This window comes from Equus caballus, chromosome 2 (assembly GCF_041296265.1).
Source record: "Equus caballus isolate H_3958 breed thoroughbred chromosome 2, TB-T2T, whole genome shotgun sequence".
Taxonomy (NCBI): domain Eukaryota; kingdom Metazoa; phylum Chordata; class Mammalia; order Perissodactyla; family Equidae; genus Equus; species Equus caballus.
This window is the reverse complement of record NC_091685.1, coordinates 64,344,359-64,365,553: the sequence shown is the minus strand read 5'-3', so window position 1 is coordinate 64,365,553 and position 21,195 is coordinate 64,344,359. Positions and strand designations below refer to the sequence as shown.

The 21,195-nt window shown below is 39.1% G+C and overlaps 1 protein-coding gene across 9 annotated transcripts in view; it reads right to left on the bottom strand.

Annotated features, from left to right (window-relative positions):
• Positions 1 to 21,195, bottom strand: part of MSRA (methionine sulfoxide reductase A) — a 384,931-nt gene that overhangs the window by 348,265 nt on the left and 15,471 nt on the right. Inside the window, exon 1 of one of the 9 annotated variants that reach the window (XM_023636245.2) lies at positions 232 to 1,162. The exons of the other annotated variants lie outside the window; for them this stretch is intronic. Coding sequence (XP_023492013.1) covers positions 232 to 244 — 13 coding nt within the window. The 5' untranslated portion in view covers positions 245 to 1,162. Of the gene's footprint in view, positions 1 to 231; positions 1,163 to 21,195 lie in introns of those variants that run through there. 9 annotated transcript variants of the gene reach the window in all.

Genomic DNA, 21,195 nt, shown 5'->3' with positions numbered 1-21,195 from the left:
CTTGCCTTTCTGGTCTTCAGTGTTGTCACTCATTGCTGGGGGATGTAGTTTAGGACAGCATGAAGCAGCAGAAATAAAAGCTGTTGCTTTAAGAAAACGTTTTCTTAAACACATGGATAAAACAACTTTTACTCTGACTTCCTGGCTGGGTTGCATAAAATCTTAGAAAGGCTCCTTGAAAAGTGAATGTCTACAAATGGGAAAAAAATAAAATAAAATCTCAAAACTTACGTTCTGAACACATTCCGAAGGATGTCTGATTGGATTTGAAAGCAGGTTTGTATTGATGAACAAACTTTATTTTGTAGAAAATTAATATTCTCTCTAATTAGAAGTTTGCCTTTCCATCTTCTATATTAATCCTGTCCCTCATGGTATAATCATACATGCAAAAAATCAAATACAGTATTTCCCAAATGCATGGACACTGTGGAAGCTTCATTTTGAAAACGGCTTTTATTTCCCTTAATACTGGTGACTAAACGTCATTGTATGTACCAACACTTTCAGATAGCCCAAGAGACTTAAAAAGCCTTCTAAGTTTGAAAACCAAAAAGTTCTGAGTTTTTCTGTACCCCAGGACGGTTTTCTTTCCTGAAGCTCAAGCCGAGAAAGCAGACAAAAGAAGCTGATTTGACTGAGCTGTGCCAAGTCTTGCCTTTTTTTCTTTCCTCAGCTCTCCCTCTGCCTCTCTCTCCCTCTCTCTCTCTTTCTCTCTCTCACTCTTTTGCTCCCAGTATGGCAACCTTCCGAGCAGTCTTGGCGGAGGTCCAGCCTGTGCCAGTCTGTCTGAATTCTTGTCTCCAAAAGATGTCCTTTGCGGATCAATTAATACATCTGAAAACAGGAAACTGTGGTACGGTACCCAAATCCTGGCACCAACAGCATCGACTTCTGCCAAATCACCTTACAGATTTCATGGCATCCTACCTTTCATAATTATTACTAACATGTTCCCGGAGCAATAATGGAGTACTAGAAGCCATTCAGTGTTCAGCGATAAGGAATCTGTTCTCTAGAAATGTCCATATGCGACATATGCACAACCTGCAGTAAATCAAAATTCTCCTGTGAGAAGAGATGTATGTAACTTTAATAAGCACCACATACTGTATTTCTTTTTATAAGACTTGTTTTTCCTTGCCTTGCTGCAAAGAATCATGGGAGAATAGGAAAGGAGGCATGCAGATTAAAATTAAAACCGTATGCCCAAATAAGTCATGTTTTATCCTATGGGAAAAGAACATAGTTGTCATTGATCAGCAATTCCTATTTTTAAGGAAATCCTAATATAAAGTGTACCTATCCAAAATTTTACTGAAGATAAAGGGCGAAATAATTCTTTTCAAAACATAAATATCAATTAAAAGGGAAAGAAAAAACTTAGGGTGGATTTAGTAAAATTAAGCATCTTTTCATATTTTGAAACTCAAGTTTCAACATAGCCACTTGTTTACTAAATTCATAATAGTACATTCTAACAAGTACAAATAAATACTGTTTATTTTTACGTGTAGCAGGCACATCTTTTGAAGCAAAATAGCTGGTCTGAGCTTCACACATCTACCCATCCTCTGCTAACCAATTAATACATTTGAAAACAGGAGACGGTGGTACAGTACCCAAATTATGGCATGAACAGCATCAACTTCTGCCAAATCATTTTCTGCCATGTTGTTTACTAAATCATTTTTACCTTTGTTGCTTGAAAACGCAGAATAGCCACACTCTAGGATCACCATGGTTTCATAGAAAAAAACCAGAATAGTAGGTTCTAATCCTTGGCTCTGTCTTTATAATTTATGTATCCTCAATGTCTCAAAATGCTTAATCTACATAATCCTCAGTTTGCTCTAATATCAAATATAAAAATCAGTGATTCCTCCTCTGTGCTCCCAAAATACTCTGTTTATACTCATTATACCTCCATTTTAATTGTAGAGTAATTTGTTGAGTATGTGTCCTCTACCAACCAAACGTGCCATCCTCACAGGCAGGACGTGTGTCTTCTACCTAACGAAACTGAAAGTCTTGAGCCTTTCACATGCGGGTGCTCAGCAAATCTATTAGGTGAATGAATTATGGGGACGGAGCACATGAATATCACTCTCAAGTTCTATAAAACTATGAAATATGATAATGAAAAACAAAACGACACATTACTAAATCATACACTTGACAGAGCAGAGAAATGCTACAGAGAAATCATAAGGATTGAATTAAAGCACTAACAAAGGTGTCCATGCTATCCTTTCAAACAGAGATGTGAAACATGGGCAGGATGACAGTGCAGTGGGAATTTATAATCAAACTGTTGTAAACTACAGACAAGGAATCTTGAAAGCAGCAACAAGCCACTCCTCATGTACAAGGGAGCCTGGATAAGATTAACATCTGACTGCTCACTGGAAACCATGGAGGCCAGAAGGCAGTGGGATGACACATTCAAAGTGCTGAAAGAAAAAACATCATCCATCAAGAATTGTGTATCACCAAAATCTCCTTCAAAGATCTGGGAGACGTTAAGACATTCCCAGATAAACAAAAACAGAGAGTTTATTGCTAGTGGACCTCCCTGTAAGAAATACTAAAGGAATTTTCCTTCAGGCTGAAATGAAAGGAAACTAGACAGTAACTCGAATCCACATGAAGAAATAAAGAGCACAAGTAAAGGCAATTACAGAAGTAAATATTAAAGACAGTATCAATATATTTTGTCTGTAACTCTTTCTTCTATCTGATTTGAAAGATGATAGCATAAAGCAATAATTATAAATCTATGCTGACAGGCACACAATGTATGAAGTGTAATTTTTGACAACAGAATAAAAGAGGGATAGAACAGAACTACATAGGAGCAATTTTTTTGTATACTATTGAAATTAAGTTGGAATAATCTGAATTTGACTGTTATAAATTAAGATGTTAACTGTAATCCCCAAAGTAATCACTAAGAAAACAAGGGAATTAATAGAAAAATATTTACTTAACACAAAAGAAGGCAGTAATGAAGAACAGAGGAATAAAAAAGACAAAGACATATAGAAAACAGCAAAACGGTAGAAGTAAATCCAACCTCATCAGTATTTACATTAAACTTAAATGAACTACAGACTCCAATTAAAAGACAGAGATTGGCAGAACGGATAAAAATAAATGATCCAACTATATGCTGCCTATAAGAGACACAGTTTAGATTCAAACATACAAACAGGTTGAAAGTAAAAGGATAAAAAATATATATATAGTATGCAAACAGCAAACAAAAGAAAGCTAGAGTGGTTATACTAATGTAGACAAAATAGACTAAGAAAATATTGTCACTAGAGACAAATAAGAACATTTTATAATGATAAAAAAGTCAATTCATCAAGAAGATACAACCATTATAAACATACATACACATAACAAAAGAGGCCCAAAATACATAAAGAAAAAAAAAATAGCTGAGGGAAGAAATAAGACAATTCAACAAATAGACAATTCTGTAATAATAGTTGCAGACATCAACATTCCACTTTCAATAATGGACAGAACAATTACACAGAAGTTCAGCAAGGAAAGAGAAGACTTGAACAACACCATAAAACAACTGGACCTAACAGACGTCTATAGCATTCTCCACTCAGGAACAGCAGAATGCGCATTCTTCTCAAGCGCACATGGAATATTCTCCAGGACAAACAATATGTTAGGACATAAAACAAGCCTCAATAAATTTAAAAGAATTGACATCATACAAAGCATTTCTCCAACCACAAAGGAATAAAAGGAGAAATGAATCACAGGAAAAAAAGATTGGGAAAATCACAGATATATGGAAATTAAACAACGCTCCTAAATAACCAATGAAGAAATAATAAAGTCTAGAGTAGAGAGAAATGAAATAGAGAATAGAAAAACCATAAAGAAAATCAGACAAAGATACTGCAGGAAAACTACAGGCCTATATCCCTTATGAATTTAGATGCAAAAATTCTGAACAAAATATTAGCAAGCTGAATCTAGCAACATATAAAAAGGATTATAAACCATGATCAAGTGAGATTTATCCCAGGAACACAAGGTTGATTCAACAAAGAAAAATCAATCAATGTAACAGACCATATTAATAGAATAAAGGACAGAAACCACTTGATCATCTCAATAGACAGAGAAAAAGCATTTGACAAAATCCAACACCCTTTCATGATTAGAAACTTGGATCTACATAAAGAAGGGAAGATCTGTGAAGCAGAAATAAGGAAAGTAAATAAAAACTTTTATTTTTCTTATTTTTAAGTGTATAAGAGAGAACAATTTGTTCAAAATAATAGCAACAATGTACTCGATTATATACACTTATGTGTGTATATATATATGCTTACGCATGCTTACATATAAATAATTGAATGACAGTAAAGATACAAGGGACAGAAGGGAAAAATTAGGATTATTTGTTATTATAAGGTACTTACACTACTTGTGAAGTAGTATGGTGTTATTGGAAAGTGTATTTGGATTAGTTGTAAATGAATATTGAAAACTCTAGGGCAATCACTAAAACAACTTTAAAAAAAACATAACTGATATACTAAGAAAGGAGAGAAGATGGAATCATATAAAATGCTCAATTAAAACAACAAAAGGCAGAAAAAAAGTGGAAGACGAAAATAGAAACACAAAACAAGGGCAACAAAAAAAAGAACAGTAACAAATATGGTAGATATTTATCCAACTAAATCAATAATCACTTTGAATGTCAGTGGTCTACATGCACCAATTCAAAGACAGACAGTGTCAGAGTGGATCAAAACACATGTCCATGCAAAACCTTATACACAAATGTTCACAGCAGCATCATTCATAATAGCCAAAAAGTGAAAATAATCCAAATGTCCGTCAACTGTTGAATAGGTAAACAAAATGTGTACTATCCATTCAATGGAATATTATTTGGCAACAAAAAGGAATGAAGCACTGATACATGCTATAATATGGATGAACCATTGAAAAAATTATGCTAAGTGAAAGAAGCCAGACACAAAAGTCCACATATTGTACGATTCTATTTATATGAAAGGTCTAGAATAGGGAAATCCATAGACACAAGGCTAGTGGTTGCCAGGGACTAGACAGAGAGAAGAATGGGGAGTGGCTGCTAATGGGTATGGGGTTTACTTTTGGAGCAATGAAAATGTTCTGGAATTAGGGGTGATGGTTGCACAAGCTAGTAAATATACTGCAAACCACCGGATTGTATACTATAAAATGGTGGATTTTATGGTATGTGAATTATATCTCAATTTTTTATAAAGTTACAATCATCTCTCTAGTATTTTTGAGTGTCATAAATGATTACACCCCAAGGTAAACCCACAAAAGCTCTTTTAGCCTCTTCCATAGAGGAAAAAATACTATACATTAGCTAAAACCTGGCCCACATGAATCAACCCAGCACATTCTAGTGCCTTACTCTGCTTTGACTTCTTGGTTCTATCCCAGCCAACTCCAGCATTCCTGGTTCCATGCAAACACCACTCCCTTCTTCCCCTCTCCTGGTTCTGACTCTTCAGATAGTTCCTGCTCTCCTGGACTTCCAGGCCCTCCTTGAAGCACCCAGTCACTCTGTCTTCCCTCCCTAACTGCCAGGCCCTAGTGAATTCAAATTTTGACAGCCAGCCTCCTGTATACATTAGCAAATCTTCTCTTCCCACAACTGGCCTCGCTCTTCACACGCACCCGTCTCAGCAGGCTTACCGAGGCCTTCTCAGTGCTAACCTATGATCTGACTCAGCCCTGCATCCCTGCCTCTCCACCTCCTTGTGGTTACCTCCCCCAGCCACCCACTTGGACAGGACAGTACTCTGTGCCCACACAGGATACTGACCATGGGACTGTAAATTCACAACCGTAAATTCACAAATATGGGCATTTTCCTTCCAGTGTATACTGCTTATTTGATTTACTGGGGGCCTCAAAAGCTTCTTTTGATTCAAGCTCTCAGATAGAAAGTACAATCAGAAGAGACTGGTTCTTAGAAGTTTTATAGAGCCTATAACTTAGTGGTTGCAGAGGTGAACATGGTTAAGTCTCTCTACAGACTTAGCAGAAGTCTACTGAGGGTAGCAGAAGAAACAAGAGGTTTTTCATACTTTTTTGCCAGGAGCCCTGGAGTCCCCCAGATGCTGCAGGGCCTTAAAAGAGGACAAAGAAAGGAGAAGCAGGCAAGTTTCTAGGACAACACCCCCGTATCAACCAGAGTAGCTCTGTTTTTATGATTTATATGTATGGGGTTCACACAAGATTTTGTTTGACAAAAAAGTCTTTCTAAAAAGGAAAGTTTAAGATCCTTTGGTTTTAAGCCAATCTAGGAAAACTCTCCCTAATGAGCTAAGCTAACAAGAACTTTTGAGGTTGTGGCCCTCTCAGGATACTTACAACATGAGCTAATGTTGTCGTCTGAGATTTAAGAAAGCAATGGGGAGCTACTCCCTAACCATATCAAGAATATATCTACCTTGTCCACAAGATAAAAAATGGAGGAAAACAGAATTATTGGACCATTTCCCTACTTTCTTTCCTTCCCTAGATTTAGATTTTTAGATCTAAAATATGAAACCCCAAAGAGCACAGGTCTGGTCTTTCCCAGCTATTGACTAAGTCTTGAATACAGTTGTCTAGTCAGGAATAATGCTCTCAAGCATTATCTGAACAACCACCATGTGCCAGGCACGTGCCCTCTTAGCCTCTCACATAGAGGACCCATGGAGCAGGTATGTGAACAAGCAATTACAATTACAGGTCACCCATCAGCTAGGATAGAAGCATGCGCACTACATCCTAGGAACAGGAAGGAAACAACCTGCTCAAGAGTCATCTACCAACCAATCAAAAGTCAAATCCATGTCACTTCAGTTAGAATAAAGAGAGAAGTTTAAAAAGTGTATTCACTCATTTTACACATATTTGTTGTGTTCATATCATGCTTAAAGCAGTAAGCTAAGGATCTGGGAAATCCAAAGGCACACCAGAAATCACCCCAGCCCTCAGGAAGCTTAATGTCTAGTATGAAGAAAAGACACTTAGAAAATACCACACTTTAGGTGATGTGTTATTATTTAAATATCTCCCCAAATCCTAACTCTTCCATGTTCCTTCCCGGTGTCATAAAAGATAAATTGCCTTTCCACAGAGCCTGAACATGGAATTGTGATGGCCAATCTTCCTAAGGTCAATCCAAATTACAACCGTGCTCTCTCTCCCCCATCTCCTCTCTGTTTCTCTCCCTCTCCTCTTTCTCTTCTCTCTTCATTCTCCACCATTACACACTTAGTCATTATCTGCAGTCATTGATTTACTAAGTCAGTATTTACTGAGCACCTGCTTATGTACAAAATGTGGGGTTAGAAGCCACAATGAACACAAAAGTGAAATAAAAAAAAGGTACTCATGCACTAATAATAATAACCATGATAATAATCACCTTCACATTCCTTAATTCATTCACTCCTCACCCAACTTTTGGAGGAAGATAGGTGTTATTTTACTCTATAGATGAGGAAACTGACATCAGAAGAAGTTCTATGACTTTTCCAGACCATCAGACACATATCTACAGTATGGAAAATTGAAGCAACTATTCCAAGTTCCATTATTTAATGAATTCAGGAAAATGGAATGAACATAGGAGGCCTCATACATGCCACTACCTACTGAATGGTCCCTCTGAATGGTTAATAGGCACCTCAAACTCAACTTGGCCAAACCAGAACTCTTGATTTTTCTTAAATAAGTTCATTCCTCTTTCAGCCTCCATTAAATAGTAGCACCAAACACTCAATTGCTGAACCCAAAAACTCAAGAGTCATTCTTGACTCATCCCTCATCACCCCCTAGAAAGGCTAAAAGAAAAAGATGGATAATACCAGGTGTTGGTGAGAACGTTGGAAAGTGGAACCCTCATGCATTGCTGGTGGGAATGTAAAATGGTAGTTTATCAGTTTCTTCAAAGTTCAACTTATGTTTACCATAGGAACCAGCAATTTTCACCCCTAAGTCCACCCATCAGAAAACATATGTCCATACAAAGACCTGCACATGGACATTCACTGAAGAATTAACAGCCAAAAACTGAAAACAATCCAGAAGTCCACCACATGGTGAGTGGATAAACAAAATGTGGTCTGTCCATTGTTACTACACAATAAAAAGGCACAAGTTACTAACACATGCAACAACATAGATGAACCTCAGAAACATCATGCTAACTGAAAGAAGTCAAACAGAAAAGACTACACATTGTGTGATTCCATTTCTATGAAATACTTTTAAAAAGAGAAAACTATAGAGACAGAAAGCAGACCAATTGTTGCCTGGTGCTAGGGTAGGAGAGGGGATTGACTGCAAATGGGCAGGAGACAACTTTGGAGGCTGATGAAAGTGTTTCAGACTGGACTGTGTTGATGTTTCCCAACTGTATACATTTATTAAAAATCATAAAGCTGGACACTCAGAATAGGTGAATTTTATGGTACAGAAATGATACCTCACTACAGGCAGACAACAACTAAGTATTTAGCAACATTTACTGCATCCAAGGCAATGTATTAGGCCCTAAAGGGATTATTGAGATGACTAAGGTATTCTTCCCATCCTAAAGAGATTCTAGTCCTTTTCTTCTAGTTGTAGAAATAGGACATATACATGGAAATAATCAACATCATATACCAAAAAATGACAGCCAAATAAACGGAAGAGGCAATGAAAGTGGTACAGTCTGGAGGAAGGAGAGAAGATTGGAGCAAGGTGTTCAGGGAGGTCGTACAGAGGATGCTAGTTTTAAATGGGGCCTTGAAAGATGAATGAAAACCAGAAAAGTGGAACCTGGAGGACATTCTTGAGAAAAAAAATCCAAAGGCAGGAATGCTCAAGACATGTCAGCAATCAGTGGGGCAGTCTGGCGTCCAGAGAGGCCCACAAGGAGAGCAGAAAGGGTCGCAAGCCAGCTGAGGACCAAAACGAAGGCCCCAAGCACGTGCTGTCTCTGGGGTTTCACCAAACCTCAGGCATCTGAGTACCATCTTCACAATTTTTGCCATACTTGAAATTCTAGGATGATTTGTTTATTTACTTAACACTCTAAACTCACTTCTGTTTTAACCTAGATTACTTTTTCAAGGAAACTTTATAATGCAACTATAAAATAAAGACCAGCATCATTTGCCAGAAGTAGAAAACACTATAAAAATGGCTATTATTAAATTGTCAAAGCCTGTAGCTGTCTCTAAGCGTGAGGCCTATCTCTATTAAAAAGAGAGAGTAACAAGTGTTAGAGAAGGGTTAAAACTCTCTAGCACCAAACTGACACTTTCATCCTGATATAATCAGAAGAGCTGAAAGATAACTGAAAAAATGAATAGCTTTCTCACTGTGGTCCACGTTATTTAATGCCACACCCTGAACCATCTAATATCATCTTGTATTAGGAGTCCCACCTTTTGGGAAATGCTCATGTACAGTAAATCCTAGAAAAGCAGGGTGATGAGTATAACATTAACTAATATTCATTTAGTACTTACTATGTGTCAGACACAATCTAAACACTTCCCATTTTATTTCATTTAATCCTCATAATAATAATGCCTACCTCATAAGGGTATTATAAACCCATTTTTGAGGCTAGGAAACTGAGGCACACAGAGTTTAACTAACTTGCCCAAGGTCATACAACTTGCCCAAGGTCATACAGTTAATAAATGGCAGAGCTGGAACTGAACCTAGGCAGTCTGTCTCCAGTCTGGCACATAACCACTGCAGTTGAGCTGATCCTCACATGAAATGATATTTCAGAGAGATTTATCTGGCTATGATTTGTCTGCTGACTAAAGGAAGGAGCGGCCAGAAGACTAGTGCAATGACCCAGGCATCAGATCCCATGGGCCAGCTGGGACCGGAGGGTTAATTGCCATTTCCTGTGGGCAGCAGAGGGCAGCAGAGGGCTGTGGAGCAAGAGCTGGGCCCCCGCCCAGTCTTCCACAGGGTGGCTTCTGGTGGAGCAGGGGAACCTGAAGGAACAAGGCCAAGGCCCAAGTCAGAGGCAAAGGCTACCCAGGGAAGAGAAGGGCTGAGAACGCCACCATCCTCAGAGGGCCAGAAGAAGTCTATCCTGGAAGTTGGGATGAGCCCCAAGAGAAGTCAGAGATGCTAAAGGAGCAGCATGTAAAAGCAGCCAGGCGGCTCAAACACCAGGCCCTGCCCCTTGATCCCTGGGTAGCCACCCAAGACCCTCTGACAATCTGACAGTGCCCAAGTCCTCTCACATTTCATTTCCAAAATGCAGTCATGATCTCTTTTTTCATTTGTAAATGGATTTCAGGTCAGGTCTTTCAAGAGTACAAAATTTGGCTGTACTTTGGCCTAAACCACTTCTCTTAAATTCAAAATATCCACTTAGGCCTGGTATCTCATTCTCAGAGAAAGTGCTTTAAAATTAAAATTAAGAAATACATTCAAATGCCATTTCAAGCTGCTGACAGTCTGAAACAGCTTGAGTAGAGACACCGTTAATCCACACACATCAAAAGTGTTTTATTACCTCAAATCTTCCAAAATCCTTGTTTGAAAAAAAAAAACAAGATAGCAGATAAAACTGTCAGAATAAGAAAAAAAGAAAACCTCTTTGAAGAAAATTTCCTATGCATGAATTTAAAAGAACGACTGAAAACATTAAAAACAAAAACAACTGACCTGGACTATCCAATTTGACGCTTAACTCAGGCTTTGTTAAATAAGCAGAAAAATTAGACATTGTAAGTTTGTGATTTATACTTGGAAAAGCGTGATTTCTTATTTCCCAGGAGAAAAGCTCTAAGAGCATCAACAGATTTCTCTGGATATCAAATATTTCTCCATTATTGTGAGTAAATTATATTTAGATCAAAATCAGATGGATTAAATTTCCCTTAAAATACCCAAGAGATTTTAAAAACACAAGGCAATGTGTCACATTTCCAAAAACAATATTTTATCCTAATATCTCCATGGAAATGTCTCCCCATCAGAAATAAGTAGCCAGAAAACAAAACTAACCTGAGTTTTAGATGTACTAAGCTCAAAATAACTTATCAAAATTAGATTGTCATCTGCTGATACTAAAATGAAATTCATAATCTTTGGTGCCCTTTAGAAATCCCTGGAAATATGCCTTTACATTTTTGTCTTCAATATGGGAAAAATGTATGTGAATTAGTGATAAGTTGAATAGGAGTCCAAATTCTTTCAAACACTACATACACAACAAAGAATATAAACATGGTTAAGTATTTCCAAATTCTTGATAAATTCACCCCTTTGTCAGGGCCACAAGGTTCCTGGCTTAATTATTCTCATCTATGTTATTTTCGTCTTCCTGAACAAACTATAAACTCCTTAAGTGCAGAGGTGATTAACTTTTTCAGTCATCTATCTGCACCATACTGAGCACATCTATTTGTTTACTAAAAATGTACTGAAGACCTAGTATGTGCAAGGTACCTTGGTAGGTGCTCCAGGGATAAGACAATGAAGCAGAAACAGTTCTTGCCTGCAAAGACATTACTGCAGAGTTGGGGGAGGTGAGGGGAGGGGCTGGGAAAACATATACATGTGACAAGACTAAGGGGGTTCACAAGTACCTCTTAGTGCAAAGAAGGGCACTCCAAATGCAACAGTCACTCATCCCCATCCCCTCTCCCCATTCTCTCTCCTACTTAGCTTGGCATCCAGTTCAAGCGCCAGTATTACAAAATTCAATCCCAGGTCCACATAGGAAAAGTCCATCGTCTCTGAGAAAACAACTGGATAAGGTTTTTGAAATAGACGGTGAGGCCTTTAGAGCATGGATATTAGCTAGAACCCACAACAAAAAGAAGTGCTAGATCCGTTCTGTGTGAGAAAAGAAGACGTAGATTTTCTCAGGAGGAAGCTGACAGAAATGAGGACTGAGAGGCGGTAGGTGAGCAGAACTGAGAGGTGCACGTCTGCCCTTGGGAAGGGCTCTGTGTGGGGAAGGGCCAGGGAGAAACCATGAATGGAGGGCTGGCCAGGCACGTGGGAGCAGGAATGTTTGAGGTAGGATTTTCACCTCCTTGCTGGGCCAGATGCAGTCAGCCTCTCTTCCATCACTCCTGCCCCAATCTCCAGTAAACTCTAGGACATTCTCACCTCTGTTATATGGGGTTTGGGTATATATAATGCTAAAGGGGTCAACTCAATGTGAAAAAGAGATAGTGCCTGGGGATGCAGGAGCCTAGAGGCAGAGGTACGCAAGAGAACATAAGCATCCCATACACACACATGCACTGAAGTATTTAGAAAAATCTTAAGGATGACTTTGGATGTCCCTGGTTTGGAACTGGGGTTTGAGCCAAGAGCAGGAAGCCCCACATGGCAAGTGGGTTACAGTTAGCTATGCCAGGTTCAGACCACCAAAGTGGAGCCAGACCTTCAGAGGAGGACCCCTCCACATGGCCTCATCCAGACTGGCCATGTTTTGCGCTAGTCCTCATATGATACCTCCTGATCAACACCTTCCTGATGGTGATATAGGATTGCCCTCAGACTAGATCTTGTACGCAGCCCTACCTGGGTCTGCCAGCTCCTGCTGTGTTGACCTGGTGTCTGGCCTCTCCTGCCCCAGCACTACCTTTGCGTCAATCTGTGTTGTGACATTTCGCCCAAGCATTGCCCAAGCACCCAACCTCAACCTGCCTCTGCATTCCATTAGCTACTTCTCTTTCTAGACTGACACTTCACAGGACTACGGCTTGCTCCACGGCCACTGTGGAAGACCTGGCACACAGTGATTGGGGGAGACAGTCTTTGGAAGGAAAAGCTGTAGACAAATTTCACATTTAGGAGACAGAGTTGTAGGCAGGTACAGAACCAATAGTCTACAAAGAACAAGGTCCAGTGTTGTCCATGTGGAAAGAACTTTTGCTCACTGATGAACCTACAACGTGGTTCTACTTCTAAACTTCCTGGGGGTTTGCTTCAACTGTACTTTCAAATATTCAGATATAGAAAAAAACCTTGGTCTCTAAGAAATTTCAAGAAGAAAGCCAGATTTAAGAAAAATAGTCTGAAGGAAGCCATCCTATCAAATGAAATAAAAATAAGGAAGGATAAAGTTAGTTCAGAGGCAGAGATAGATGCACAGTTGCCAAAGTAACTTCCTCCAGACTGAGACAGAGCCCATCAGGAAAAGTCGTGACTGGATTTGCAGCCATGTTGCATGCCTCCATTTTCTTTCTCTTCCTCTAAGTTTCCCTCAAGGGGAAAAAAGAACAGAAACAAAACAAGTGCAACCATGCAGGAAAGATGCAGGGCTTACGGCCAGAGTTAGTAAGCTTCACAGGAAAGGAGATTAAATCCGAAGGGAATAGAGGAAGCATTAAGCATAATACAAAGAAAGCACTTAAAATCATTGCATAATGGAAAAAGAACCTCCAGGAACTTTGCTTTCAAGCACTTTTTATAGATAAGCCAAAGGGAGGCCAGAGAAGGTAAGTAAATTACATAAAGGTGCACAGCAAATTAGTAGCACTGTCAAAGCCCAGACCTTGTGAGCCCACCCACAGGGGTCATTCCATGGGGCCACAGAGGCTTCTCACCTTGGTTTTGGTGAGCAGAACAAGACTAGCCCTAGGAGAAAACTGGCTTATAGGGGTCATTGCATAAGCCACGAACCCTATGATTATTAACTTCTGAAATGCCAAATATGCAAGACTAGTAAAAGTTTTCCTTTAAGTAGGAAAAAAAAAAAGGCCAAGTTTTTATGGTACAATACTTGATAATAGTTGGGCTTACCAACCAAGCTGTTAGTTTATACCAGAAGTTTGCATATCTGTAAATGTTATCACTTCTGGTGAGGAATGCTATAATTGGTGATGCTACTTTAACAGGCAGCTTTATTTTTCTAGAAAAAACATAAATACTGGATCATATTGCTGAGCCAGGTTCTACCACTCACCTGGTTCTTGCAACCTACTGTGTATGTGTCCCGTGCCTGGAGGGAAATGCTCAGTCTGTGGGCAAGGCCGGGGAGAAGCAAACCTCCAGCCTCCATGGGCACTGTCTCAGGGTGGGCTGCACAGGGACACTAGTGGGCAGGAATCCCCACCAGTGGCAGGACCTCTGAAAACGACTGTGAAAACCAGAACAATGTAAATGCCTTGCCTGCCTGTAGCCCTATCTTATTAGCCTTCTAATGTGGGTCTCGTGAAAAGCTAGCTAGAAACCACTGGCTTGATTCTCATTTGTTTTCCATAAAAGCCAAATCTCGAGTTAAGGGTAAGGAAGGCAACTATATTAGTTCCTTTACAAGTGATAAAAATCCAAGTTGAACTGGCTGAAACAAAAAGAGAGATGGAGAACGTGGGGTTTTCTTTCAAGGATTCCAAGGAAACGTTAAGCAGTGAATTGTAGGAAGGGCAGGAAGGCCCTTAGATCTCAGAAGCAGTGAGAACCTCAATGCAGCCAAGATTCTGCATTTCTGCCTCCTTGGGCATGCAGTTCTCCTCTCCTAGAGAAAACAGACCTTTTCCAGAGAAGAGCAATTCGAGAGCAACTGTGGATCCTGTCAGCTCCAGCATCATACAGTTTACAGCTCCGGTCTCTAGAGAGGAGGCATCAAGCCATAGGAGGAAGACTCGGCCCAGGAGGGTCAGATCCCACCCCAGGTAATGAACAGTACCGGGGCAGAATCACGGTAGACAATCTAGTCTTGCAGGAGGCGTGTGAAGGTGGCTGAAGTAGCTCCTAGACAAGGGTGCAGGGCAGACCATCCCGGGTGAGCATACAGCACCCACCCCCATCTCTATCGCACAGGGTACCAGGTCTGTAGGTAAGCATCTGCCCACACAAACTGCCCAAGCACATACTCTCTCCTTTGTCAGCTTCCATTCTTGTCTCCAATATGGCTTATTACACTCGATATCAAATTGTCTGAGGAGAGGGGGAGGAGAAGGAGGGGGAGGAGAAGGAGGGGAAGGAAAAGGAGGATGAGGAGGAATGAGAAGGAGGAAGGACGGATGGGAGGAGAAGAGTAAGGAGAGGGAGGGGAGGAACAAGAAGGAAGTTTCAAAACTGCAGACATCTCCATTGCACTCAACTCTCACCCTCCAAAAAACAGTTACAATATACTTATTGGGAAACAGTAAATTTTCTCACATTGGCTTTGCATCAGTTCTAAATCAAAAAAGCTATTTTGCGTATTTCATTTCCTATGCTACTGTTCTTGACAGAAATTGGATGGGTTATATCCCAAAACCTTCAGAGAATTAGGCATGAAAATGAAAAAATCAGTACTAACACACAGAATGCCCTGAGATATGCCTCGACACATAGAAATCATACAGTAAGAATTTAAAGATAATTTGGAAAGATTAACATATAGCTGAGGATGGATGAATGGGACTAATGGACAACACGAGTCTCTTCCTAAAAAGACAAGAAGTGACATAACCCAGATCCCATGTGGTACTGATGATATCCAAAAGGACAGGATTGTAAGAAACTCATTAATAGACAACTTGTCAGAAATCTCAAAAGAGGGGAGAAGAGAAGAGGAAGGGGGGGCAGGGAGAATGAGAGAAGGAGGGATAGAGGGAAGGAGGGAGCAAGAAAGGCACACAGACCAAGAAATAACAATAAATTAAAAAACAAAAGGGGACAGGTAGTCAAGAAGTAAAATAATAATCCACAATGTAAAATGACAAAAAACAGTGCAAATTTAAACGGATTTATTTTCTCCACCATCCTCCCATATCTTCCCCCATCAGAATATACACATTTTATAGTCTCTCCCTTCTTTAAAAACTGTATCCCTTTTGAACTTAACAATCGCCCTATCTCCTTTCCGTTCCAGCCAAGCTTGTTGGAAGAGAAGGTGGAATCCGTTCTGGTCTGCAGCTCCTCACCAGCTAACCCATGGTCCTTGACTTCTGCACTCCGGTCTCTGCTCCCACCAAAACCAGCAGCTAGAGCAGACTATCCCTTTCTTCTCGATATTCAACAACTGCAGCCACCACTGTTGGTAAGGGCTCTAAACACCCCAATAAAGAATCATCCAGGCTCTGCTTGAACTCTTTTATGGCCCACAAAAGAGGTCACTTGTGAGGAACTGGAGTGGGGCAATCAGGAAGATGCCATCTCTGGGAAGTGGAGAAAATGGAAGCTGAGTAAATGCACACCCAAGTTGGCCACCCAAAGTCATCTGAGAGACCCTGTTTTCCCAAGAGGTGAGAGGAGTATGGGATTAAGTAATAATCCACCTCCCTGCCTCACAGATGGAGCCAAGGCTAATCCTTCTGAAAGGAAGGCTGGCCTAGGAAAGGAAATTAAGTTGGGTCCAAGGTCATGATGAGCCTGTGGCTTGGCTGCCTCCCTGTCCCACATGGCAGCTCTTTTGGTGAGTGTGATGATATGACACAGCCATGAGCCAATTTCACAGAACAGGGGGCAAGAACACAGCAGTAAGCTGTCCCCAAACGCCCCCACTGAACACATCAGACTGCAAAAGAAACATTCTGCCCATTTGCCAGGAGCCAGGTATCATGCTAGGCTCTTTCTTATCATCTCATCTATTCCCAGAAACATCCACTTGAGGTAGGTGCCATTGTTTCCATTTTACAAATGAGAAAACTGAGACAAATGAGTTCAAGCTCACACAGCTGGTAAGCATATGAGGTGAAGTCCAGAGTCACGGTCCAGACATGAAATGCCTGTGCTTTCCACCAAACCAACTTGTCCCTCACTAGAGAATACATTTCTGAAAGCTGCCTATTTATATTGAGGCAGCAAACATCTACCTATGGTCAAGAAAAGTCCTGTAGAGAGAGATAATAAACAGGCATTCATTTCCCAGCATCACACACCACAGCATAAATGAGTTTCCATATCTTGGTATTAAGTCAAGAGAGGAAAGTGGTACCCTCGGGAGAAAAATATGAATGATACTAAAGGAATGCAGCAAACTCAATGAATCCAGAGACTAATATTGCCATGTGATCTCTGTAGTAGTTTTGCTTTTACTGATAACCTTACAAAAGTTCTTGGTGAAACTTGTTAAATCATAAAATCATCTCTTGATTCTAGAACATAAAACAATGTCTTTTTCATGTAAACACAACCTTGGGGAAACTGCAGATAACTGCAGACCTTTTTAAGATATTTTCTTCTGTCACACTGGGAGCTATTTCCTTCACTCAGCAATATTTTTACATATTTGTAGAAAGACTTCTCTTCCATAAATATTAAACACAAATTGTAATATATCAGCTAAGAGCTCAGATCTCCTCTAATAACTATTTGAAAAGTCAGCCATTAGGTTCACACAAGCAGTCATAATCAAATTTCTAAAGATGGATAGCTTGTGCTGGAAGGTAAGTTAAAAACAGAGCATCCATTTATCAAGATTCATTAATATTAATATCTATTGACCTGCACCATACTAAAAGAATTTTATTGAACAGACAACTTCCAAACATAATATTACACAGAGCAGAAACTCAATCATTCTTTCCTTCACTTAACTAATAATTATCATGTGACATAAACACAGATAGGCATGAGGGATTCAAATAAGTAAATAAGCCCTCACTAAACTTAAAATGCAGTTATAGAGAAAACATATACTACCTTAAAGTTAAATCACAATCACAATTATAAAGTTAAATAATAATAAGACAACAATGCAAGATGTCTTCAAACAATATGATTGCCTGTCAAATGAGTAGTAAAGAAAAGAAGCGCTAGAGGTTCCTAAAAGAGGAGGGTCAAAATGGGTTGGAGAGGAAGAGAAGACATCACTGAGGGAGGAGGTGGTAACTGGATAAAAGGAAGCCTGGCAAAGAGAAGAAAAATGGTTATTATCAGTAAAGACATGTTCTGGAGAGAGTAGATCAAGCAAGCCAGAACAAAATGTGTATGTAGAGATGCAGGACACATTATCTCTACGAATTAATAATCAGTCAGCACAAAACCGCAATGGTTTACCTTTCATTGATCAAAGGAGCATATTCACTTATTTCCTAACTTGACTCATGGCATCGTTTATCCAGCTCCTCATTTTCAGCCAAAACAACAAACTTGCCAAAGCTAAAGACTTTAAAACTCCCTTTGAAAAACAAAATATAATAAATACGTAACTACAGTGTAAAGAGTCATCAAGTTTAGAACACAACACTCCACTAGACCATTTAGAAACCACTAAAGTCATGTATCTTCCCATGATGTAAACATTCTGGAACTCAGCAATGCAGACTACAGTAAGCGTCAGGGAGTCGGGGTAGGAAAGAAGGTTCAGGCCACGAAGTAAGCGCAGGCAATTTGTTCAGGTTGACAGTCAAGGTGAGGAGCTAACAGTAGTTATCAGGCTAAGAACAACCCAAAATACCATTGCTGACAGAAACACAGACATGCTATTGTAGGAATGGCCTTCGGATCCACACATCTACAGATCTACACACATCCATACTCTGCTTTCTTTTGAGGTGAGCACTGGCCAACTCAGGATCTTAGTCAATTGAAGGTACACATGTGGCATGATTGTGAGTTTGCAATCTCCTTATGGTATCAAGAGATAGGAGAAACTCTGACCAAAAAAAAGGCAAACCAAAAGAAATACTTTAAGAAACTATAGCAGGAGTAAGAAAACCTTTTCTATAAAAGCCAGATAATAAATATTTTAGGCTTTGAGAGTCATACGACCTCTGTCACAACTACTCAGCTCTGGTGTTATAGTGCAAAAGCAGACACAGACAATAGATGAATCAATAAGTGTGTCTGTGTCCCAAGAAACTTTATTTATAAAAATAGGTGGTGGAAGACCCATTTATGATAAAACTCTCAGCAAGTTAGGAACAGAAGGGAATTACCTCAACTCAATAAAGAGCATCTGCAAAAACCTGCAGCTAACATCACACTTAACTGTGAAAGACTGAAGGCTTTTCCCCTAAGAGTTGGAACAAGGTAACAATGTCCACTCCAATCACTCTTATTTAACATAGTACTAGAAGTTCTAGCCACTGCAATAAGGTAAGAAAAAGAAATAAAAGGTATACAGATTAAAACTGTCTCTATTTCCAGATGACATGATTGTCTGCATAGAAAATTCCTAGTAATACACACACACACAAACAAAAAGCCCTCTCCTAAAACTAACAAGTGGGTTCAGCAAGGTTGGAGGATATAAGATGAACACAAAAATCAACTGCATTCCTATATACTAATAATGAACATATGGAAACTGAAATTGAAGAAACAATATAATTTACAATCGCTCCAAAAAAAATGAAAAACTTAGGTATGAACTTAACAAACATATACAAGATCTATACACTGAAAATTACAAAACACTGATGAAAGATATCAAAGAAAACCTAAATAAATGCTCATGGATTAGAAGACTCAACACAGGAAAGACAACAATTATGTCCAAATCGATCTATGATTTCAATACAATTCCTATCAAAATCCTAGCAAGGTTTTTCTGTAAACATAGACAAGTTTATTCTTTGTGTGCATGTGTATGTGTGTGTGTGTGCGTCTATTCTCTTCTGTTGTGGTAAAATACACATAACACAAAATTTACCATCTTAACCATTTTTAAGTATATAGTTCAATGATTAAATACATTCATTTACATTGTTCTGCAACCATTACCACCATCCATCCCCATAACTCTTTTCATTTTGTAAGACTGAAAGTCTATACCCATTAAACAATAACTCCTCCTTCTCTCCTCCCCACCCCCCACCTCCCACCAACCTCCTGGCAACTACCATTCTATTTTCTCTCTTTATACTTCTGACTACTATAAGTAACTTATATAAGTGGAATGATACAGTATTATAGACAAGTTTACTCTCAAATTTATGTGGAAAGGCACAAGCCTTAGAACAGTTAAAACAATCATGAAAAAAATTAAGTAGGAGGGATGACTCTGACCAATATTAAGGCCTACTATATAGCTACAGTAACCAGGACAGTGTGGCATTGGCAGAGAAGTGGACACACAGATCAATAGAAGAAAATAAGAACCCAGAAGTAGACCCACACAAATATGCTCAACTGATTTTTCACAAAGGTGCAGAAGCAATTCAACGGAGGAAAGATTTCAACAAACTGTGCTTTAGCAATCAGATATCCATACACCAAAAAAATAAATAAATAAACCTCAAACTAAATCTCAAACCCTAAACAACAATTAGTTCAAAATAGATCACAGACTTAAACGTAAAATATGAAACTATAAAACTTTTAGAAGAAAAATAAGAGAAAATCTTTGGGATCAAGGCTACGCAAAGAGTACTTAGACTTAACACAAAAAGCACAATCCATAAAAGGAAAAATTGATAAACTGAAACTCATCAATATTGAACACTTTTAAACTATAGGCAAGGAGAAATATTTGCAAGCCACGTATTTGACAAAGAATTAGTATTCAGAATATACAAAGAATTCATAAAACAGAACAGTAAAAAAACAAATAACCCAATTTTACCAGACATTTCACTGAAGAGGATATACAAATGACATGAAAGCACATGAAAAGATGTTCAATATCATTAGCTATTAGGTAGACAAAAATTTAAACCAATGACAAGACATCACTACACGCCTACCAGAATGGCTAAAATAGAAAATAATGACAACATCAATGCTGGTGAGAATGCAAAGACTGAACCACTCAGATGTTGCTAGTGGGAACGTAAAATGGTACCACCACTCTGGCACTTTCTTATAAAACTAAACATGCAACTACCATATGACCCAGAAATTACACTTCTGGGCATTCCTCCCAGAGAAATGAAAATCACATTCACATGAAAACCCGTACACAAATGTTCATAGCATATTTATTCATAACAGGCAAAAGCTGGAAACAATCCTGATGTCTTTCAATGGGTGAATGATTAAACAAACTGTGGTACACCCATATCATGGAATACTACTCAGCAATAAAAGGGAACAAAGCATTGATACATGCAACAACGTGAATGACTCCCCAGGGAATTACATTGATTGAAAAAACGTAACCAAAAGGTTATATGTTATATGATTCCATTTATATAACATTCTTGATATGACAAAATTACAGAAATGGAGGTCAGATTAGTGGTAGCCAGGTGTTAGGGATGGGGGGGGGATGAAGAAGGAGGTGGGTGTGGCTAT